Source organism: Dipodomys ordii, unplaced genomic scaffold (assembly GCF_000151885.1).
Source record: "Dipodomys ordii isolate 6190 unplaced genomic scaffold, Dord_2.0 Scaffold74, whole genome shotgun sequence".
NCBI classification, from domain to species: Eukaryota; Metazoa; Chordata; class Mammalia; order Rodentia; family Heteromyidae; genus Dipodomys; species Dipodomys ordii.
In genome coordinates, this window is record NW_012267290.1 from 661277 (window position 1) to 683859 (window position 22583).

Sequence of the window (22583 nt, forward strand, 5' to 3'; positions counted from 1 at the left end):
AGGAGGAGGAGGGGGAGGAGGAGGAGGAGAGGGAGGAGGAGGAAGGCGAGGCCCCTGGGCAGCACAAGTTAACAGCGGAGCCTCCCTCCACCATCAGTACAGAGGACCTGGTTTTCTGTAGGAGACTCACGTGTTGTCACAGGGCTGTGAAACAGAACTGCAGGAGAAACGCAGCATTTCCTTCCAACCCACAGCTCCAGCCAGGAGACTTCGCTTCTTTCTTTTGTTTCTGGTTTCCTTGCTCCTCAAGGACTAAGGGTAAGGTTTCCCCTCGTTGATGACTGACTGGCTCATTCTTTTTGTTTTGGTTTTTCTTTTTTGCTAAGTGATTTTATTCTACACCCATATTCTATCATTTATCTCTTCTCCTGGTGAAGGGCAGGGTTGTTTTTGATGGTGTGTGTGTGTGTGTGTGTGTGTGTGTGTGTGCGCGTGCATGCACACGCATGTGCATGCCCATGCATGCATGTGTGTTTAAATAAAGATGCCAAAACAGGCACGAAGCCACTGGCTAGTGGCCAGCGTGATCTGGAGGCCACTGGGGAGTCACGTGGGGGCCGCTCTTAGTTGGGATCTCATCTCCTCGTTACCTCAGATCACAGCAGTTCAAAACCAGCTGGTTTCCACTCAACTGCTCCCAGAATCTGGCAGACAATTTCCTCCAGAGGGTGACAGAGGAATAAGTAGGCTTTGGAATAGATGGATCTATGAAAGTAAAGGTAACAGACCTGAGCATTTAGCATAGAAGGGCTGGACTTTTGCCTGGCTAGGAATGTACCACGGATACAGAAGCCGAGAAGCGGCGTCAGTGCATAATCTGTGCATTGAGCCTCTTGCCTCCTTTGGCTTGTTCATCCTCTACCTCCAACATCTGAGATCAGGAGTCGAGGCAACACCTGCAGCCAGTGCATGGTGGGTCATGCTCAGAGGAGCGCGTGTGGAGGGACGAAGAGTGCATTCTAAACATTGCACACCCGTTGCGCCCTCCTTCACGCTGGGAGTGTGGATAAGTCACAGAGTGACCTGAACTTGAGTGACCTGGTCTGAAAACTCAGCTTCAGAGTCCCACATGGTCATTCTCTCTGTAATCCCAGCACTCTGGAGGCAGAGCAGGGAGGTCATTTGGCCAAGGCCAGCCTTGGTTATACAGTGAGACCCTGTCTCAAAATAGCCTACAGCCGGTGGTGTAGCTCGGGATAGAATTCCCGCTACTCCTGTGCAAGGCCCGGCTTCCAGTCTCAAGGTGCTTATGAGGGAAAGGCACTAGGAAACACAGACACGCTTCGGAGAGGCACTGGGAAACACGGACACGCTTCCTAGACGTCAGCCTGCTGTTCTTTTTCAGAGTTGACAGGCCCTGACAAATGAGAGCAGTCACTATGCGGGTCACTCCCGTGTCCAGCTGCTGACAGCTGGCGTGGAGGCCCAGGCAGGGAAGCGAGAGCCGCGGCCGCGTGGCCAGTGCTGCTTCCCACCCATCACGGATCCACCCCACCCTCTGCGTTGTCTCATGAACTCATTCCCCAGAAGGCGTGCGGATGACGCACCGCACCAGACGCTCGGGGTTCCCTCACGCTGGTGCAGGTCCCAGGCCACAGGTGCCAAAGCCTCCTCCCTGGCTGTACACACACATCAGAGACTCTCGGGCAGGGACCCCCCCCCTGAGCCACCCACGGAAGCCTCCAAAGAGTCTGTCTTGGAGCTGAGATGATGGACATGTCGCTTTGGGAATTAGATGATGAAGCAATGTGTAAGCGAGAAGTCTGCATTGAGTGGCAGCCAGCGTCAGGCCCACTCGAGTGAATCATAAGCCAGCTTCTAGAAACAGAGAAGGGCTTTGGGCCCAAATGTCAACCGAGTACGTATACCGCGCTCTCCTGTTGAGGAAGACAGCCCTTCGCAGTGGAGGTGCACACCGCCTTCCCGTCCACAGCACTTACCCACGGAGCTGCACCGCCTGGTTCAGGCATACACTCTGCTGACCACAGCATGACCATTCCATGTCGGGGCACTGGGGCGGGGCGGGGGGAGTGTGGGGGTGTGGGATCGATCGCCAGGTCTCCCATGCATAGATCACAAGATCCACAGGGGTCTAGGATTCTGGTTTGCATTAATCATAATGTCCATTACACACCCACACACAACCACACACACACACATTACACACACACATAGTGCACCAGGCTTGAACTGCTGGAGACTCTGCTTATGTTGTGGTGTAGAGCAGGGTCTCCTTGCACTTCCCAGGTGACTCAGAAGTGCACCCCCAGATGAGTAAGCCTCAAAGTCCCCCAGCAGTGTGAACAAGTGCTGTCATCAACAGGATAAAAGCCACCTGTCTCCAGGGCTGTGACCCATGGCTAAATGCAACTGCAGCCACATTGCCTAGGCCCCTGGGACGCAGGGAGTCCCAGGGCCTGTCAGGGTGCGGGGTGTGTTTCAGTGCAGGGTGTGTTTCGGTGAGTGAGGGAAGCTGGGTGAGTCGGGGGGGGGGGGCCCAGGAGTCCAGACATTGTCTCCCAGACAGCAATCTTCAGCTCTCTCCCTACTGACGCCACACAGCTTTCTTAACTTCCAACTTGAGCCCAGTTCTGTCATTTCCTCCACAGCATGCCCAGGAGGAAGATGGTGTCTTGTAACTTGCCTCTTTTCCAAAACCAAGAACTCGCCAGTCCCTTTCAGCGGAATTACACACAGAGGATGTTAAACACACCAAGGCTTTATCAGGGGGGATCATCAGCGTCCAACCCAGATTTCACGGGTCATTTTCAATTTTCTCAGATTAAGCTGTGCACTTGAGAGCATGGCAGGCAAGTCTGGGTTATGACATGGGATTTCAGCGGAAGAAAAGAAACAGACGCATTCATTGTGTTTGGGGTAATTCGGCTGGGGTGGGAGGAAGTGGGAGAGAAAGCGCAGGCCGGAGGTCAGGCGCCTGCTAGTCCCGGGCTGGGAAGCGCACGCCGTCTGAAGCGCCTCGCGGGCAGGGGAATGCGGAGGCTGCTGCTTTTGAACATGGTAACACCTCATTTGCGGGGGACACTGTCAGGTAATGACAGACTGTATGAACGATGGGGTCCTTCCTGTCATAGAGCACAGGAAACGCTCTCATTCTTACTGCTAGGATGATGTACACTCAAAAATACTCATTCCCCTGCCTTCCCAGATAGAAACTAACACAGTGGCAGGGCGCCACTGACGGAAGCTTGTAATCCATGCTCCTCAGGAGGCTGACGTGTGCAGATGGAGGTTCAATGCCAGACTATGCAGAACTCAGGGCCTTGTGTGCTCCTTTGGCTGTTTTTGCTCAAGGATGGCACTCTACCGCTGGAGCCAGGCCTCCAGCCTGGTGTTTCTCTGGTTCTTCTCAAGATGGCGTCCCACGGACTTCATCTTGAGATCCTCAGGATCTCAGCCTCCTGAGTAGCTAGGATGGTGGGAGGGAGCCTCCAGCACACGGCTTGAGAGATATTCTTCATTTGATTTCAAACAACGGGAGTAATTCTGGTGAGCGGCTCCAGGTTTATTCTTCATTCCCTTGAGGCTAAACCCCCGGGAGTGAGAGTCCTGTTGGGGGCCCCGCTTTGTGGGGGGGCGTTCCCAGAAGGAAGTCCTGCATGGCCTTGCGCAGCTGTGCGTTCTCAGCAGCCTCCCGCAGACCGCGGTGGAGCCTTTCCATCTCCTTGTATTCACTCCTGACGTCTATGAAGAGAAGAAGGCAAGCCACGAGGGGTTAGCGTACCCCTCAGCGCTGGCCCCTGGAAACACTCCCCCCCAGCAACCCGGCCACTTGTCCCAGAGTGATGATTGGACAGAGGAGCACAATGCGCTGGCTGACGCATCACCTGAATCTGTCCACACAATCCCCCCCTTACCTGTAGCCTGGGAAGAACCACAGCTACTCACGGAACGAAATCCCTGAGAGACCCACTGGGGCCCCCAAGGAGCCTGATGAGGCCCCTGAGGCACCCCGTGGCACCCCTGCATCCCCAGCCTCCAGAGGACCCCGAGGACTTGGCTGGCAGATGCTTCCACAGTCTCCAGCCTGACCAGCTGTGTTCTCTGAACCATCACCTCGGGTGTGGATGGGGCCTGGGCGGGTCCCCTGGGTCTCCACAGAAGTGCCACATTCCCGGTGGGAGCTTCTTCCGTGCCTACCCCTACTCTACACCCCTACGCGAACCCAGGCAGCCTGGTGCGGGTCCTGGCAGGAAAGGGAAGTGGTTGCTGGACTCAGGGCAAGCTGGTGCTGCCTCTCCCAGGTCCTGGTGCGTACTGAGGGGCCTTTTCCCGCTGTCCCCAGAACATGGAGTTTTTCTCGAAGAGACATAAGCCAAACTGAAGGGATATGCGAGACAGAAGGGCAGAATTGTGGCCTGGCCATCGCCACCTGCTGAGATGGAACCTGAGTTTCTTTCCTCGTCAGAGTCTGTCTGCAGCGCCCATCTCTGAGAGCGAGTGTGACATTCCACGCGGCAGTGCCCACAAAGTCGGAGCACAACGCACACCCCGTGACCTCGCTCAGGTGCGTGGCAAAGCTGGCGCCAGTGGTGATTAGCATCATCGTCTCCACCGACACCCCAGAAGTTCTTCCCCCTGTGTGTGGAGGGGGTAGTGGGGGAGGTAGTGGGGCCTGAACTCTGGGCCTGGGCGCTGTCCCTCAGCTCTTCAGCTCAAGGCTAGCACTCTACCACTTGAGCCACAGCGCCACTTCTGGCTTTTTCTGCTTATGTGGTGTTGTGGAATCGAACCCAGGGCCTCATGCATGCAAGGCAAGCACTCTATCACTGAGCCACCTTCCCAGCCCCAGTTCCTCCCGTTTTGATTTTCTGAACTTCCGTCGGGAGCAGCGTGGTGACAGGAGGGGCGTGGGCATGATGTCCCTTCATGCGCAGGCTTTACGACTTACCAGCCAGCTCCTTGCAGAGACTGTCGCCCTGGGACGAAGCCAGGGTCAGCATGGTGGCAACACTGCCCTTCATCTTCTCCGTGATTCCACGCTACAAGACAAGCACAGGCTGTCCGCTAACACCGTGAATCTTGTAGAAGAACCTCACTCAGCCCTCGAGCCAAGAGGATACAGCATGGCCTTGCCGGAGTCCAAGCCAGGTCAAGGGTAAAGGAGTTTGGGGTGCACTCATAGCCTAGGGGTCAGCGGGCAGCATCTCCCCTTTCCAGCCTATCAAGACTCCAGGAAAGTGTCCGCTGCTGCTGATCTGGGAATCAACAGCTAAAGAGGAGGTGGGGCAAGGATGCCAACCACAAGATGGACAAAGGCCAGGGCTGGTACTACCCCTGTCCTTTCCTGCTGTCCATCCTTGGACAGTTGTGCATTGACACCTCCTCTGTGCAGCACGCTTTGATGGACAGATCTGATTCTTCTTCCCGATGGCCTGAACAATGGTTTCTTGTTGCTCTCAACTCTTTTCTTTTCTTTTTTTTTTTCAGGTAAGGGGTAGGTTTATTCAGTAGACCTGCTGGGACCAGGCAAGGTTGGCACTCCATGTGGCTGGCAAAAGAGAGAAAAGAGATAGAAAAGAGCAGAGAGAGCAAGAAAAGAACAGAGAGAGCTAGAAACGAACAGAGTGAGCTAGAATAGAACAGAGAGAGAGCCTCAACTCTTTTCTTGACCACAACCATTTTTCTTCCTTTTGCTTGTTTCTGTTTCCTTTTGGAAAATACCCAACTCCTTTCTTTAGCCTGGTGGGCTCAGTTTTGAACCCAGATCTCCTGACTCCAAATCTGATACTTCTTTAATGCCAGACTAAAAGGTGTAGCCTTGAGCGAGTCACGTACATGCTCATGGCCTCAGGATTCCTGTGTGTAAGATCCCTTACTACAGAGCCAAACCGCTCAGCTGACCACACACAGAATCATGTACCGAAGACCAGGCAGGACATTCAACAGATCATTGTTTTCGTTCTTCAGTTAAAAGAACATGGTAAAAAGGTAAGGCAGTAAAATCTCAAACATCAGATATGTGTAAAAAGAAATTCTGTCCATTTAGAACTAAAATATTTCAAACACTTAAACTAGAGTGGTCTTCTTGTCTTGGACACCCTCCAGGGAACGAAAACGCCCTAGGATCTTGCCCATTTTTTACTTCTTACGTTGCTGGGATTTAGGGTACATTGGTACACAGCCAGCGTAGGAATCACTATCTCGGGGAACTGGTTTCTGAGCACCTGGAGATCTGATTTCTCCATACTTGGTGGAGGTCAGCCTGGAGGATCTGGGCTGTTTCTTGCAAGTACCCGTGTGCAGGTGGTGACTTTGCCTGCCTGAAACTGAACTGCTGCTGGTAGACAAGCGGCTCTCACCTACCCAAGGGAGGCTGGCTGCCTGGGCTGTGGAGCTGAGAGGAGAGGGGGCTGGACAGAGGCAGGCCGAGGTGTCTAGGGAGGCCGGTGCAGTCACTGGCCAGCTCTCAGCCAAGGCTGAACTAGACAGAAGAATCTGAAGTCTCACGAGGTCAGGGAGGGGTATGGAGTGGATTGGACTAAGAGGAGGCTTTCTATCACTTGATGGGAGGAGGTGGCAAGCCAAGAGACCTAGGTCTACAACAAGAGGTCCACATGTTCTTAACAGATACCTCGATGTCTAAGAGGACTCTTGAGAACCATATGGTGAGAGAGCTGGACTCAACCCAAAGCTGTCCAACTACTGAGATGCTGTAGCCAGGTTACCTCACCCCCAGCCCTAGCTCCTCCTCTCAGCGAGTGTGCGGCATCCTGCCTCTCCCTCACTGTACAGAATGCAGAGGAGAACAGTAACAGTGCCCACCTCCCAGACTTGAGCTAATGCAGCTGCCTATCTATTACAGTTGTTGTCCTCAAGTGTCTTACTAAAGAGGAAGGACAGAGGAAAGAGCTGAGCAGACTACAATCCTGTAGCCCCAGACCCAGAGGAGTGCTGACACCAACACTGGAGGACGGGAAGAGAGGAAGCTGAGCAGCAGGGGCCTCCTCTCTGGCCCAGGCTGGGCCCATGTGGGAGAAGTCATCTAACTCCTCCCGTGCTCACATGCCTACTGCAGCCCTCCCCCAGACCCCACGGAGGACTCCAGGGACGGGGCTCACGCTGAGGCTGCGCAGAGAATGAATACCTTCAGCAGCTGGAACTGGTGCTGCATCCGCTCTTGAGCCCTCTCAAACATGCCCTCGGCCACCTGTTGCTCCACCCCTCTTCGAATGACGTCCTTCATCCTCTCGCACGCTTTTCTGCCAGTGATCTGAGCTGCCTCTGCAAAAATGACAGCCAGGGTCACACTACAAGGACTTGCTGAGAAGCCTGTGGCATCAGAAAGGGAAGTGAGCGAGCAAGCAGATGAAGAAAACTAGACACACACACACATGTATCAACACATCTACAACCATGCATATAGCTATTTGCATAAAATAACACTCAATATTCAGATAACTATCATTCAGAAAACCTAATGAGAAAATTAAGTAGACTACAATCCTCCTCCTTCCCCCCCAAAATCAAGAGTCCTGAATGTCAGTCTCTTAAGAATGTGAGCAGTTGCCAGGTGCTGGTGGCTCCCACCTCTAATCCTAGCTCCTCAGGAGGCTGAGATCTGAGTATCGTGGTTCAAAGCCAGCCTGGGCAGGAAACTCTATGAGACTCTTATCTCCAATAAACCACTCAAAAAAGCTGGAAGTGGTGCTGTGGCTCAAGTGGTAGAGCACTCGCCTTGAGCAAAAGGAGCTCAGGGACAGTGCCCAGGCCCAGAGTTCAAGCCTCAGGACTAGCAAAAAAAAAAGAATGTAAAGAATGTGAGCTGGAAATGTGCAGAGGCAGGGATGGCTCAATCCCTCTTCCTCACACCCTGCAGTTACCCAGTTCCAACGTGTACACAGAGAGAGCTACAAGGACTTAAGATGCAGGAAGGATGCTAGGATGCTAAAGAGCTACAAGACCCCAGAGGTTGAGCAAAAGGAAGCCCTTCTTTCCCCCCCTCACCCCCCCCCAGCCCACCTTCGTAACAGGGCTTCAGGTCACTCTGGACAGAGCTGGTGACAGACTCGTAGATTCTCCTCTTCCTTCTGAGGATGTAGCCCTCCAGGCCTCCCAGGATGGCATTGATCTGAGAAGCCACACCAACACAAGACCATGTGGGACAGGTCGGGCATGTCTGCATCTGGCCACTCCCCTCCGCTTCCTGTGATGGCCCACTCTATGTCATGGCTGCGACTCGCTGTCAGCACCTCACGGGCCAGCGTCTGGCCCTCAGAATCCTCATACCCCTGAATGCTTCCATGGAGCCTGGCTCCTACAAACTATGGTCTGTAGGTATGTGCTGGGTTGAATCCAGGCCCAGGCAGGGTTCTGGAACAAGCTCTCTTTGGACAGGAAGTTGAGGGAAGGGCCAGCTGTCTCTCAGCATTGCCATAAGACTGGAGCTGGCTGCAGAAGAGAGAGCCACAGACAAGTCCTGTCTGTCCGCACAACCAACTGGTGAGGTATACAAATAACTAACTAAATAAATAGCCCTCATCTGTTTATGGTCCACGTTTCTCAGGGTCTCCAACTGGTACGTCCAGTCCCTGAACGCTTTAGAGGTACAAGTGGAAAGAGATGGAGCCTCAAGTCCTGCCCATCTGCTCTGCTTTATAAGGAACATACCTCCTGGATCAGGAAACTTTTCTTGTAGCTATCATATTTCCAGCCATTTCTTATCCTGATTTCTGTCATTTTCTCCTGCAGGGAGTGTTTAAACGCGTCTATGAGAGGCATCAGGGCGGAGCTGGTGGGCTTGCCTGCCCTATGGAGAAACAGCGTGGATAGTTGAGACAAGGAAATCAAGCTTGAACTGGCTGACGTCCTTCATTTCCTTTAGAGAGAACAGTGGCAAGACCGGACAGCTGTCACATTCCTCTCATGGGCCAGGCACCATGCTGTGTAAGAGGTCTGACACAAGCTCCTATACAATCAGTGGTGACTGATGCCCATTTTATAGATGAGAAAACTGAGGCTCTGAGGAGGGGTTAATGGGTCCCAGCTCATATAGTAAGGGCAGGTTCCAGCTCTGAACGCTGCTGTCACCTCTAAACTCTTTACTTCTGTACTGCCAAAGTATTCCCTGCTGGAAAGGGTGGAACTTGAACTCCAACCTAACACACAGCTCAGATGTAAGAGAGTGAAAAGAAGTATTAATCCTCATGGACAAGACAATGGCTGAGATTTCAAAATGCCCAGGAACAAGAAGCAGCAGGTTATGGAGTGTTTTGCAGGCAGTCGGGCTTGAATTTAGGGCCTTTTGCTCTTGCACTCTATTAATTGAACCACACCTCCACTTCCAGCCCTTTGCTAACTAACTGGATATAAAAGTGCTGGGGATTTTCTTGCCCAAGCTGGCTTCAGACCTCAATCTTCAGATATCAGCCTCCTGACTAGCAAAGATTGCAGGTGTGAGCCATTGGTGTCTGGCTTGAACCTGTCTAACTCTTTACTCATGGTTGGTTGTCACCAGGGAAGTCAGACTATTCTGAATTTCAGCTCATTCACGGGTAAGACTGCTGGAATCACGCAATGACATAATTAGTGTGTGCAGGTGTTCAACACAATGCCCGAGAGGGTTGCTCTCTGCTCCCCATCAGGCTGGCACACATAGGGTACAGGGAGTTGGGAGGTGGTAGAAGGTGTGGAAAGCCATGTAGAGGATCTGGGGTGTATCCCACAGCTTCCGAGGGAGGGGAGGTCAAGAATACCAGAGATTTTGGGAGAGAGGAGTGGAGCAGAGAGGGTGCTGAGGAGAAATGGCTAGAGCAGTGGCTGGTCAGTAGATCAACCAGCTGAAATGCCCGGGGAGGCAGAGGAGGAAGAGGGGACAAGCTACGTCACTAGGGAACAGGAGAAGCTCCTTCTGAGTGTGGACAACAGAAATGGATCGGGGAAGATAGGAAGGCAGGGCCTCTGCCCCCAGCTCAATGTCATGTTCATGAGCATGCAGCTGTCAGAAACTTTTTTCTTTTTGTTGCATTCAGGAAAAGTTCAGAAAACCATGTGTTTGCTTAAATCCCATGTGCTCCAATTAAAATACTGTGTCCTGGGCTCAAAACCCTAAGAAAACGTATCCTCTGCTGTATGCAGGAGATATTTAAAAAATACTGGGAATCATAATATTAGTCTGAAAGTAACATCTGAGACTGGACTCCAGGTCACCATTGGAAATTTTTGTAAGTAAAGCAAACCTAGAAGACTTTTGTGTTTTGCCAAAGGCTAAGCTTTCTTCCTCAAGGAACCAGCTATTCTTTACACTTGCAGGGCCAAAGAATAAATTCTTACAGCTGAGACTTTGGCTCGGCATTCTGCAGACATTTGTGCACACAGCAAAAAGATCCTTTACCTAAAAATGTCTCCAAACACAGGGTCGATGTGGTCATAGATGGGCCGAGTGATGGCTTCATTCAGGTCAATTCTGGCCAGAGTCCTGGAGGCATAGACGCCATTTTTCAGGCACACAGCTTTCAGAGTCTGGTGAAAGCCTTGGTTCCCTTTACTCCTCTAGACAATTAAACAATAGATTCTCAGAGTTAGCAGCATTCTGTAGAAAGTAACAGGATCAGATTTGCATTGGCTTTGGCCAAAGGCCACTACTGAGAATCACAGGAAGGAGTAGAGACAACATAGTATGTAAATTTATTATTAAACCAGATGGGGAAGACCACATGCCTGCCTCCAGGTCGGCTGGGAGCTCTGGCCTGGGCTCCCAGAATGCTGTGGGCTCACCTTGATTCAATGATTTTCATATGATTTATCAGTCTACTCACTTGTCAAGCGCTCCTATGGGGCCATCAGCGTGCAGAGATCTGGCTCAGAATCTCACCTGTCCTTGTATATTCCATATCAGGCAGAGACTTATGCAGTGCTGGACAGCTACTTGTTAAATGTGTAATTATGGGATGGATGGATGAAAACATGCTGTGACCTGACATGAACTATATGTCTTAGATTCCCTGAGGTGAGTGCAACTTTTGTGTACTTATTGTTAAGTATTTAATGGAACACGATTTGCTTTGCATACCTATTCCCAGAGAAATTTTTTTTCCTACGGAAATTTTCTCCTCGGGGGAATAAATTCATAAGTCAGAGGGAAATAGAAAGCAAGAGTCATTAATAAAATTTAGCCAAGGTCTGGGAATGTGGCTGAGTGGAAGAGTACTGGCCTAGCATACATAAGCCCTGGGTTCACCACATAAACAGAAAAAAGCCTGAGGTGGCGCTGTGGCTCAAGTGGTAGAACACTAGCCTTGAGCAAAAGAAGCTCAGAGATAATGCCCAGGCCCTGAGTTCAAGCCTCATGACAGGCTAATAAATAAATAAAGCCAAGACAGTGATTGTTAGTTAAGGAGAATTAAAAATGTGTTCGCTAGGCAGGCACAGTGGGTCACACTTGTAATCCTAGCTACTTAGGGAAGGAGCTAAGGAGGATGTGAGGGTGCTAGGCCAACCTCCCCAGCTATCTGCAAGACACCCCTAGCTCTCATTCTGTATCCACATCACACTGGCCCAGATTCACTCTTTTAACTCGTGTGTGTGTGTGTGTGTGTGTGTGTGTGTGTGTGTGTGTGTCTGTGTGTGTGTGTGTGTACTGGTACTCAGCTTTTTTGCTCCCAGCTGATGCTCTACCACTTGAGCCACACCTCCACTTGCAGTTGTTTTGTTGTTGTTGTTGTTGTTTTGTTTTTTTTGCTGGTTGTACAGAGATAGGAGTCTCCAGGATGTGTCTGCCCTGGCTGCCTCCAAAGTGTCCTGGCTGGCACCAAACCCTGCTTCTCAGATCAAGGATTCTAGAACTAAGCCGCCATCACTTGGCTCTCTTTTAGCTTTTATTTACATTTATTCTGTCCTATACTGGCAGCATCTCCTACTTCCCTTTCGTGTCAATTGTAGCATATTGGCCTGCTTATTTAGACACTGAAACAAAACACATAGAAAGTAAAACCCAGAAGAGTCCATATGCTCAAAAGTTATTACCATCCACAACCACGAAACACTTATAGAAAATTAATATGCTTTTCATTGCACTAAAAGCAATTCAGAGTATCAGCACTCTGCTCCCAGCGACAAAGATGTTCATATCATCCTTACTGCATGGTCAATATCATCCATCACCCTACGTAACTGGAGTTTGTTCCTCCAAAGTTTATATATTGAAGTACTAACACCCAATGTGATGGAATTTCCAGAGAAAGCCTACAAGTACAAGACATAGACACACACACACACACACACACACACACGAAAAGACCACACACAGGAAGTTACAGTGAGACCTCCAGATGCACGTCAAGGAGAAAGACTTTAAGAGAAACCAACCCTGCCAACATCTTGACCCTGAACATCAAGTACTCCAAAGTACTCCGTGAGAAGATAAATCAGTTTCGACCGTCAGCAGTTCATCTGTGGTGTTTCATCATGGCAGCCTGAGCAAACTAATGCAGTGGCTCCTTTTCCTCCCCCTGAGTCTTAGGTAATTCTGCCTTGCCCTTACATTTTCACCTCTCAGAAGCCTCATACAACTACTTAAGAAATAAGGTAATGAGAGGTTTCAAGATGTGTTCTTCCAGTAACGTCAAATGGACAATGACTTCAACACCACAAGATAAGTAGGGCAAAGCTTTGGTTTTCCCCTTCTATAGAAGAAAAAGACGAAAGGCCTTTAAATGGGTTCCATTCCTTGCCCAGGGCTCCATGGTGAATGCTTGGTGGCCTTCAAACTGAGTATCTTCATCCCAAGGTTCTAGGTATATCTCTGCTGAACCATGAGCCTCGATCCTTACAATGCACAGGTAATTCTCCATCTGTGTAATTTGTACTTTCTCCTACTGTCTTCTAGCTTTTTATCTCCATCGCAAACAATGGAATAGTGAAAAAGAGCCCGGCTCTCAGACAGGTCTCACTGAATAGCACAGGATTTCCCTGGAGGGAGGGGGTCACTCACCACCAGGCAGGCCCCCAGGATGCGTCGGTAGGAAGTCCTGGCCGCCTGGACCCCTTCCCACAGGGGTTGCTCGATGTGGGCAAAACACTGCTCAATGGCCTTCTCCAGCATCTCCGTCTTGTCCTCCACAAACCGCCGCAGGCCACTCATGTGCAAGTGCTCATTCTAGGGACAGGGCCGGAAGGAACATGAGGGCAGTCCCCTGCCAAGGCACCCTCTCCTCAAACTTCGCTTTTCCATTACGCTTGTCACCAGCCCAGGCTGTAGTTTGCAGTTTCCAGGCAGTTCCCCAGAAAGCTTTCCTTAGACTTTGCGAACAGGACAATTGGTGTTTCTGGAAACTTCCTTTAGTGTAAGCCCCACAGAGCTTTTGGGGATGTACTAATCTAGTAAACAAACCCGTTAAAGTAGATTTTCCCAACAACATCCGATTTGACACTTGATGACCTTTCACTTTGCACAAAGCAGTGTTCTGAGGAAAGAGTTTCAAAAGCTTTAATGTACATTCACATCACGGAGTGACCTTAAAATCTAAGGGCCTGGTCTACATTTCTAGGCAGCCCTCAGGCAGGCTGATCTTCTAGGCTCTTGACCACATTTAGAATAGCAAGCCATGGGGCCATAGAAATAAAGCCATGTTATTTCTCTTCACAAAAGAATACGATTGAATTAGGCAGAAAAAGAGTTGTGTACTACATAGCCATGTTCTGGTCAGCAATATATATATATATATATATATATAATTGCATATATACATATGCATATATTATACACGCATAAGTATAATTATATATGTACACACACATATGGACAATTTTCTCATATATGCTGAGCTTGAGCCAGACTTGGCTCTAGCCTGTGTTTCTAGCTATTAGGGAAGTAAAGTTTGGAGGATCACTATTCTAGGCCAGCCAAGGCATGAAAAGTCATGAGATGTCATCTCAACCAATAGCTAGAGGTGGTAGCACACACCTGTCATCCTAATTATGGGGAAAGAACAATGGCTGGGTGCAGTGATGCATGCCTCTCACCTCAGAGACAAAGCGAAACACAAATAGAAGGATCACAGTCCAAACAGACAGGATTAAAGCAAAACTTTGTCTCAAAAATAATCAACACAAGCCAGACTCTGGTAGTTCACAACTCTACTCGTAGCTACTCTTGAGACTGAGATCTGAGGGTTGAGGTTCAAAGCTAGCAAGGGCAAGAAAATCCATAAGATTTTTATCTCCAATTAACCACCAGAAAGCAGAACATGGAGCTGTGTCTCAAGTGATAGAGCACTAGCCTCGAGCAAGAAAGCTCAAGGATAGTGCCCAGGCCTGGCATAATAAAATAAACAAGTGACCAATACAAAAAGGGGTTGGTAGACAGGCTGAAGGGTGAGGCTGCATTCAAGTCACCAAAAACAATATAGTAAGGACAATGACCTGTGTGTGAGAGGTTTACACCACTGAGACTCGTGTGGATGCTCGTGATGTCATGTGACAAAGCCAAGGGTAGCCTTATTGCTAAGAGCAGCTTATTAAAGACAGAGGAAAGCTGTCACGGAGTCTGCTTAAATGCAGGATTCATTGGGACATTGAAATATCATATCAACTTCCTATCAATGCTTAAAAATCATGACTGCGTGTTTAAAATCATGAACTACCCGAACTTTAAGGTTTTGATTAGAATCTTGAAAAAATGATCAATCACATTACATTCTTAGGTCTGATATTTTTTTTTTCCAGAATTCAAAGGCACATAAGAATTTCCTTCCAACTTTCCATCAAAGAACTAAAACCACTATCAGAAGCCAAGGAATTTTGAGGAAAGCCAAGGAAACTCCTTCGGATTGCTCCTAGGGAGGTGCCCTAGGCCACCCCTGCCCTGTGTCTTCGATGAGGCCGCGGGCAAGCACGGGACTGAGACCCCGGGGGCTGCCCTCTGGGTTGGGAAGAAGAGCGTGCAGGACAGGCTTCTGGGTTTGATTGCAAAATGCCTTGTCCTTGTGCTTGTAAGAGAAACCAACCACACACAGCATCACATCTGATTCATTTTCCATCACTACTTCCAAAAGCAATCTTGTGTTGGGCAGAAAGGCAAATATCACCCTGAAGAACTTTTTTGGGAAGTTGGAAGGTCGAATCCTTTTCCCCACTCTTTCGGAGGACACAAGTCAAATGTGAACATCTCAGATTCCAGTTTTGTTTTGTTCTTGTCTCACACCACCAGACCAAAACAAAGCAAAGTATGAGGGAGAAGGCCGTGGTGTGGTGCTGTGTGCCACCACCATATGGGATTTTTCAGATGCAGGCATAGCGCCAAACTGCAGAGACTTTCCAGCTGGCACAGCGAATGTTCACATAGAAATCACGTCTGCAGTCTCGGCCTCTCCTTATCACTCCCCAGTCTCACCCAGCCCCATTTAGCCCATTCTAAAACCAGCCCACAGTGAACCTCCTCAACGCTTCCCTGTTTGGGCATAACAAGAAGTCAGATGACTCCAAATCTGATGGGTAAAAACAAGTGTGGGAGTAAACAAGGATCAACTAAGTGAGCAAAACAAAGACTAGGCACTCAGAGCCTGCTAAAGCAGGGGCATTTTCTATACCAGGCCACTGTCACACACCGTCCCTCAAATTTGACAGTGAGAAAGTTTTAGAGGGTAAAAGAGAATAGACTTCAGGTATACCCCAGATGGAGTCTATGGGTATGGGGGGAGTGGGAAACAAGCTAACTAAATGCAGCTGGTCCCACGGAGTGCCTAGGGGTACATGCATGGCCTTTACATCACAGAAGCTAGGAAGTCCTGGTTACTTAGGACTGACCATTAAGGAAGTCCTTTCTAGTTTTCCTGGATTGTTGCTGGAGACAGACAGTCTGACCATCTCTAAGTCCTTTAGAGACAGAGCCTGGCTTCCTGGGCTGGGTATTTATTGTAGGTAAGGGGTTGGTTTCCTGGGTAGCTTGCGGCACATGGTGGGGCCAGGTTCTGGTTTTCTACATGGTTTCACTGCTGCTGTATATTCAGTTCAAAGGAACAAACCGGTCAGTGAATGACTAGAGGAGCTGACATTTTTCAACTCTCCTCAAGCCTCTAAGTCAGTAGCTTATTCTGCTTACATTCGAATTTAAAAAGACATCCATCAAAGAGATATATCCATCTATTACCAAGAAAAACATGATTGTGAATTAGATATCCAAAAGGCCTGAATTCTAGACAGTGAAAATAAACTTTTAAGCTTTGCTGAAGTTCCCTCCAATTTCCTTCCTGTCACACTCTTTTATCATACTACTTCTTTGAGTTGGAGATTCTGAGAGTAACAGAGCATGAAGGAAATCCACGGACAGATGACCATTTGGGGGAATTGTGTGCACACAATTCTACCAAACGACCAGTGATCACCTGTATTCCACTAGAAGTAAACCAAATCACCCTGCCATCTTGAAACACATCCCAAGTCTCAGGAGAGATGAAAAGATCCACTATTTTTTCTTCTTTTTTGCTTTTCCCACTGAACATTTTTTCATTTTTCTTTCAGCCCATCTGTCCAAGTAAAATATTATTCCTTTCCCTTTTATTCAAGTATCATAATTTTAACTCTTTGATTATTGTGTTTGTCTCCTTAAGTGCTCTTAGAATTGTATCTTCCTTTGACTGGTAAAGAGAAAACACTGTAAGTTAATATTCCAACAGGGGACAGGGAACATCTTTCCAGGCAGAGGGAAAGAATGGACACCCAGGGATCTTCCTTACCAAAAGGTTGTCTGCAGAGTTGAAGCCCTCCATGAGGAGCAACAGGCCAAAGGCTTCTGTGATATACTTGGTCACCATCCTCTTCTTCTCGTCCAGGAGTCTTTTCCTGATAAACTCTCTTAACTTAGGGATCTCTGGAATTCACAGGCAGTGCAAACACTTTAAAAAGCTGGAAGTTGGTAACCAATAGAATTCCTAAGAGTTGAAAGATGAGGTTGGTGGTCTGGATAAGCGACAGCTGCGCAAGCTGAAGGACCACATCTATGACCAACCACAATGGATGGTAGGCCAGCAAAGCTGAATATTAATTTTAGTTAGCAGCAAAATACATAGAAAACTACAAGCTGGCTAAAATAATGGGCACTTTCCTTTGGGTTGCTGTTCTCACTGCAGAGAGGAAGCAAAGGTGGTTGTTTCTAGAGTCTAAGCTCTTTGGTCCTTCTAGATGTTTCTATGCCATGTATCCTGAGCATCAGGACAGCCCATCTTGGCTTTCAAGAGGATCAAGTACCCTGTGTGTGTGTGTGTGTGTGTGTGTGTGTGTGTGTTCTAGATCAGAACTTGCCTTCATCCTAACCCTTTGACAGATAGTGTGTGTTAAGGGAGATCATGGTTTTACTGTTATTCAAATTAAATAGAATTTTTCTGCTGAGTTCCATACATATTCCTGCTGATTCTATCTTCTATGCCCTGTTCAATCAGTGCCCACTCTCTATGTCTCCACTCACACACGTGTATAGCTCTAGACAAACGGGTAGAATACAAAGTGAGCCCTGTTGGGCTCAGATCAAAGTCCAGCTCAACCCAGGCACCATTGGCTCACACCTGCAATCGTAGCTACTTCAGAGGATGAGATCTGAGCACTGAGGATCAAAGCCCAGACAGACAAATCCTAGCAACATTTATCTCCAATTAACCAGAAAAAAAGCTGAAAGTAGAGGTATGGCTCAATTGGTAGAGCTCCCTCCTTGAGTGAAAGAGCCGAGTACAAAGCCTGAGCTCCAGCCCCAGCACCGGCGCTCATATCCAGCTGTGAGCTAGCAGGCTTGCCTACAAGGACTCAAGATTCTCTGACCTTCGCCTGTGTTCACAGCCAGCAATGTGTCTGGCTGTCCTGTTAATTTTTTGCACATGGATTCAAATTAGCTCTTCATGTAGATGTCAAGTCTGTTTAGGAAAAGAACGAGGCCTTCTACCTTCTCGGCCTCACTGCAAAGGCACATGATACACACTCGGAAACCACGTGTGGTGCCTATTGTTGGGTAGGTGAGGAAGACCATAATGCATTCCAAGGAAATAACCACCGGCCCCTTGACCTCTTCTAACTGTTGGGAAGATCAGAAGGAGAGAGGAACTGTGGAGCCAGGCCACACAATGCAGGGTGAAAGAAAATAGAATAGATCATAGATTTGCTAATAGTCACAGATACCGTGGCAAGTTGGGATGGGGGGTGGGGGTGGGGGTGGAATTGGGAAGGAAACTTCTGTGGCACAAAATGTTCAAAAGCAGGATGTTGGGAGTGCCAAGAGAATGTCAGCGATGGAAATAAATGTCTATTACCAGTTTGTTCCTCGGTGAGGAGGGCCTGTTGCCAGTACTCTTGGGCGCTGACAGTGTACACCAAGTCGGAGGCTTCCAGAACCTTCAGATAAGCTGGCAGTTTTCTCTGCAGTGAGAGAGGCACACAAGGCAGCCCAGGTCAAGGGTGGCCGAGGAAACACTGCACAGGTCTCAAGAAAGAACTGGGCAAGATCAGCTCATTCACTGCCAGTTCCGCAAGAACTCAGCAAGAAACACAACAGGGTCCTGTTGCCATCTGTCCACTCTTAACAAGGTCAGAAGAAGCAGTGAGAAAATCGCTGCCTACAAACTGACTTCTGGGAGTAAAAAAAAAAATAGCAATTTTAGAAGAAATGTGGGAGGACGAAGTTGAAAGGCAGGGTGGCGTGTGGAGCCCGGCCAGGGGGGGCGTTTGGTGAGACAGCAGGCGCACTGCAAGTCGCCCGAGGAGCAAGCCTAGTGCTCCACCCTTTCAGCTTCTCACTCGCAGCGAAAGCCACCTTCTACAGGAATAGGCCTGGAAGTTTGAGGGAAGTGGAAGATGGGGAAGGGTTTCCCATCTCTTTCTAACACAAGATATAAAGAGCAAGGCAAGGCAAGTTGTAAACACGTACACACGTACGTAAGGTCAGAATGGAGACATGTACCAGATTCCAGAAGCCCCCATGTTATGGGTTGAATTGTGCCACACAAAAAAAAACCCCGCCCCAAATGTTCTAATTCCAGGTAGTCAAAATGTGGCCTGGGTTAGAAACTGGGTCATCCCATTTCACAATGTAGCCTGGCACCAGTAGCTCATGCTACAATCTTACCTACTTGGGAGTCTGAGAGGAAGAGGATGGAGGTTCAAGGCCAGCCTAGGTGTATACCTGAGGTCCCTCTTCAACCCAAAGCCTATCGTTCTAAGCTCCCTAGGAGACTGAGATTGGGAGGAGTATGGTTCCAGACCTGCCTGGGCAGAAAAGCCCACAAGATCCATCTTAGCAGCTCAGCTTCGTAAAGGAGGAGCTGGCACGATATACACTGTGCATTATCAAACAGATTCCTCGCACTGAGCAACCCTTGGGAAGACTGTTGGTCTTATTCTCCATGAGTAGTTTTGGTCCTTCTTACGGCACTTGTCTGCAGCACTGAAAGTGTTGAGCACTCTCCCTCCTCTTAAATCCTCACGGCAGCCCCTGACCTCACCTTACCCTCTTCTGTATCCTTCCTATCTCTGCAGCCTCTTTTTCCTCCATTTTTATTTATATACTTAAAAAAATCAACATACAGCTATACAAATGTCTTATGATAAACTTCAGTCTCAGTTTCTATGATGAAAATTAAGTTTCCTCTCAAGTGGTTGCAGACTTTAGGCATCACTCAGCCACTGGACCTCAGAACTTTCACCGCAGCGGTAAGATCAGCAGCAGCCCTGCAAGCAGATGCTGCTGCCACCCGGCCCCTAGCTCACACAAACCAATTCGCCATGTTTATTAGCAATAAATGTAGTTGTGAATTGTGCATTGAAAGTATCTTATGTTTCCAGTTCCAGAAATAATATGATTAGGGCCTCATAAAATGCATATTTCTTTCATGCCAACAAGACCAATTCAAGAGATTAGGAACAGCTTTACTTAGTTATCGCCTCCAGAGCATTGGCATTTGATGGCTTCATGGAAAACGTTGGCTAAAGAGCCAGGCCTCATCATCCCTAGCTGTTAACAAACACTTTGACATTTTCAGTCCCACGTCCGCAACAGACGTTCACAACTTCAATGTTACCCGGAGTCAAAATCCAGGAAGTCACCCAGTGTGGAACTGGTTAGAGGCCAAATGCCTTTTTCTACCAGCAAACCCTAACCCTGAAGGTTTAGTTTTGGCAAAACCACTTCATCTATCAAATTATATTCACTCACATATGCCATTTTGTTTCATTGCAACTTAAGATTGGTTTCAGTTTTATAGCCTGTACAAGACTAGTAGAATAAGAAGCTTCATGTTTGTGTTATGTTAGTGACCAAGTAATAAAGATAATTTAAGGAAACAGTAAGATTCGTACTGAGTGATTACTTAAGCTCGAAAAACTCAGCTTGGGATTTCTTGTCAATCATGTTTGCATTTCTGCCCCAAGTGCCCCCCCCCCACCTCCTACTTCTTTCTTTATCTTACTAAAGGCTATTTGTTCTTTAAGGTTGATAAGAGGCTGAAGGTTCTCCTTCACCTCTCCACAGTACCATCTGCCCCTAATAAGAGAGGTTTCAGGAATCTTTGCCATGTTTGCACAGCACATCACATCACAATTCTCACATGAAAGACCACACCCTGTGTGGTTTTCCCTGATTGGCTGAGACATCTTTCTCAGATCCTCATTCAATCCTTCCAACAATCAGAGTCAGATCCTGTGAGCTCCTGTGATACAAATGAGAACATGGAGGCCCAGAGGAATAATGTAACTTGCCTAAGGTCCCAGAGGGAATAAGCAATAGACCTCTGGTTATAGCTCAGGGTGCAGAGTCTGCCTAACATGTGCGAAGCCCTGGGTTCAACTTCTACTACCACACCAAAAAAAAAAAAAGACAGTGGGGCTGAATTAGATTCTAACTGCCCACTCCAAAGCTTTTGCTCTTTCTACTACACAAGACAAACCCTTGTGTTTGCTGCTCAAGTTCTGATGGTTACAAAACAGAAAAATACACAGAAGATCGGTAAACTCACTTTCAGTTTTTCCTTGAGAAGTCTATTCCTTTTCAGTTTTATTGTTTCATTTCTTTCCAAAATAGCCTCCTGCTGACTTAGAATAGTGTGCTAGATTGGGAAAGGAAATAAAAGCATGAAAAGAAGGATAATCAGTAAGGATAAGTGGTGAGGCATATTAATTACTTTGGCCATCTTCATTACACATAAAAAGGTAGCACTGATCATGAAAGTAACTGGTCCATACTTACATTTCCCACCTTTCTTTCCCTGAAATGAAATTAGAAAAAGATCACAATGATTGAATTTTAACTTTGTGTTCTGGAACGTTCCCTAAAGCAGCACGGTCAGCCATGTCTCAGGCCATTATATAAGCTCTCCACTCCCTCTTCTGACCACCTCGTTTCCAATCAGAGAAAAGTGTCTTTAGCTCTCAACAGTAAGGCAGTTTACACTCTGGAAATTTCCTGTGACCCCCTCCCCGCTCCCCATCAGAAGGCAGCCCCCTTAGCCTAGGACCTCACAACACTTTGCTTATTATCCCTGGAATATATCATCTTTAACCCTCTTTTACCCCATGGCTCAGAGACCACAGCCCCTGCCACAATACTCGGTAAATATTTACTAACTCAGACTTAATTATGTTTCGCTGATGTGGCATTGGAAAGGGTGAGCTTGAGATATTTATTCTGTGGTGGTAGATGGCGTGCAGAGAAACTGCAGGATGAAGCTGAAACGTCTGACCTAGCTCATGGGGGCCAGTGAATTCTTCAAGACAGCAGTCAGACTTGAGTCTTAGCGACCTTGGGGGAGAGGGTGAAAGGGACAGGCAAAGGAGCTCATGTAAGAGCGTCGGTGACTTGCCTTGGCACCCTGTGACCACACACTCCAGATGCCCTGCACAGCCCAGTGCACACACTGCTCCCTCCACTCTCACAGCTGTCTGAATATGGAAGATACCTTACAGTCTTCCTACTCGCTGAGGGCCAGAGATAGCCAGAAATCCACATCTATTAACGCCACCTGAGCTCTTTTGTGCTCACCTTCTTAAATGTTAGGTTGACTCTAAGAGAATGCGTTTACTTTGGGGCCAAAGTTCTCAAGCTTTGAGGACCTTTTCAAAGGTCAGTAGTCAAAGCTGGAACGGGACTTGGGGTCTTTCTGGAAGGACCTTCTTTCACACGCACTCACAGCCCAGGAGGAGTGTGTGGCTGATGAGCAGCAGCTGCATGGAGGACATTGGCTTGGTACCCAGGTGGAACCCAGACCCGCCCAAGCCACCTCAGCGGTCACGCACAGGTCTCTTTCATTCCCAGTGGTCACTTCCCAAAGCCAGCTTCTCTCATTATTGCAGTCAGAGTTGCGCTGGGAGCCACCGCCCATGGGCCCGTCTCTCTACCTTAGATATTCCGGCAGGTGGAGTTTGTCGGTCTTGGTGACCACCAGGGCAACGTGCCGGCAGAGGCCGCGCTGGCAGGCTCTGACACTCTCATTCAGAAGCTCTTCGTGGGCTCTTGCTCCAGACACTCTCTCTATGTCGCTGATCACCCAGATGGCTGAGCACCTGTCGATGGTCTGCAGAAATGCCCAGAATGTGTATGAGAATGTGGACGGCATTTCAGCTGGGGAGGCTGCGGCTCTCTGTGGACCACTTTC

At 48.5% G+C, this 22583-nt stretch overlaps 1 protein-coding gene across 2 annotated transcripts in view; it reads right to left on the reverse strand.

Moving 5' to 3' along the window:
- Positions 1 to 2701: 2701 nt before the first annotated feature.
- The window catches only part of Nuggc (nuclear GTPase, germinal center associated), a 40553-nt gene continuing 20671 nt past the window's right edge, over positions 2702 to 22583 (reverse strand). For both annotated transcript variants that reach the window (XM_013024279.1, XM_013024280.1), the window contains exons 8-19: positions 22327 to 22502; positions 21179 to 21197; positions 20949 to 21038; positions 18252 to 18357; positions 16692 to 16825; positions 12950 to 13114; positions 10352 to 10509; positions 8629 to 8767; positions 7981 to 8089; positions 7106 to 7242; positions 4910 to 5000; positions 2702 to 3702 (exon numbers count right to left, since the gene is read on the reverse strand). In XM_013024279.1, the coding sequence (XP_012879733.1) occupies positions 3545 to 3702; positions 4910 to 5000; positions 7106 to 7242; positions 7981 to 8089; positions 8629 to 8767; positions 10352 to 10509; positions 12950 to 13114; positions 16692 to 16825; positions 18252 to 18357; positions 20949 to 21038; positions 21179 to 21197; positions 22327 to 22502 (1482 nt within the window). In that variant the 3' untranslated portion in view covers positions 2702 to 3544. The remainder of the gene's footprint in view (positions 3703 to 4909; positions 5001 to 7105; positions 7243 to 7980; positions 8090 to 8628; positions 8768 to 10351; positions 10510 to 12949; positions 13115 to 16691; positions 16826 to 18251; positions 18358 to 20948; positions 21039 to 21178; positions 21198 to 22326; positions 22503 to 22583) is intronic.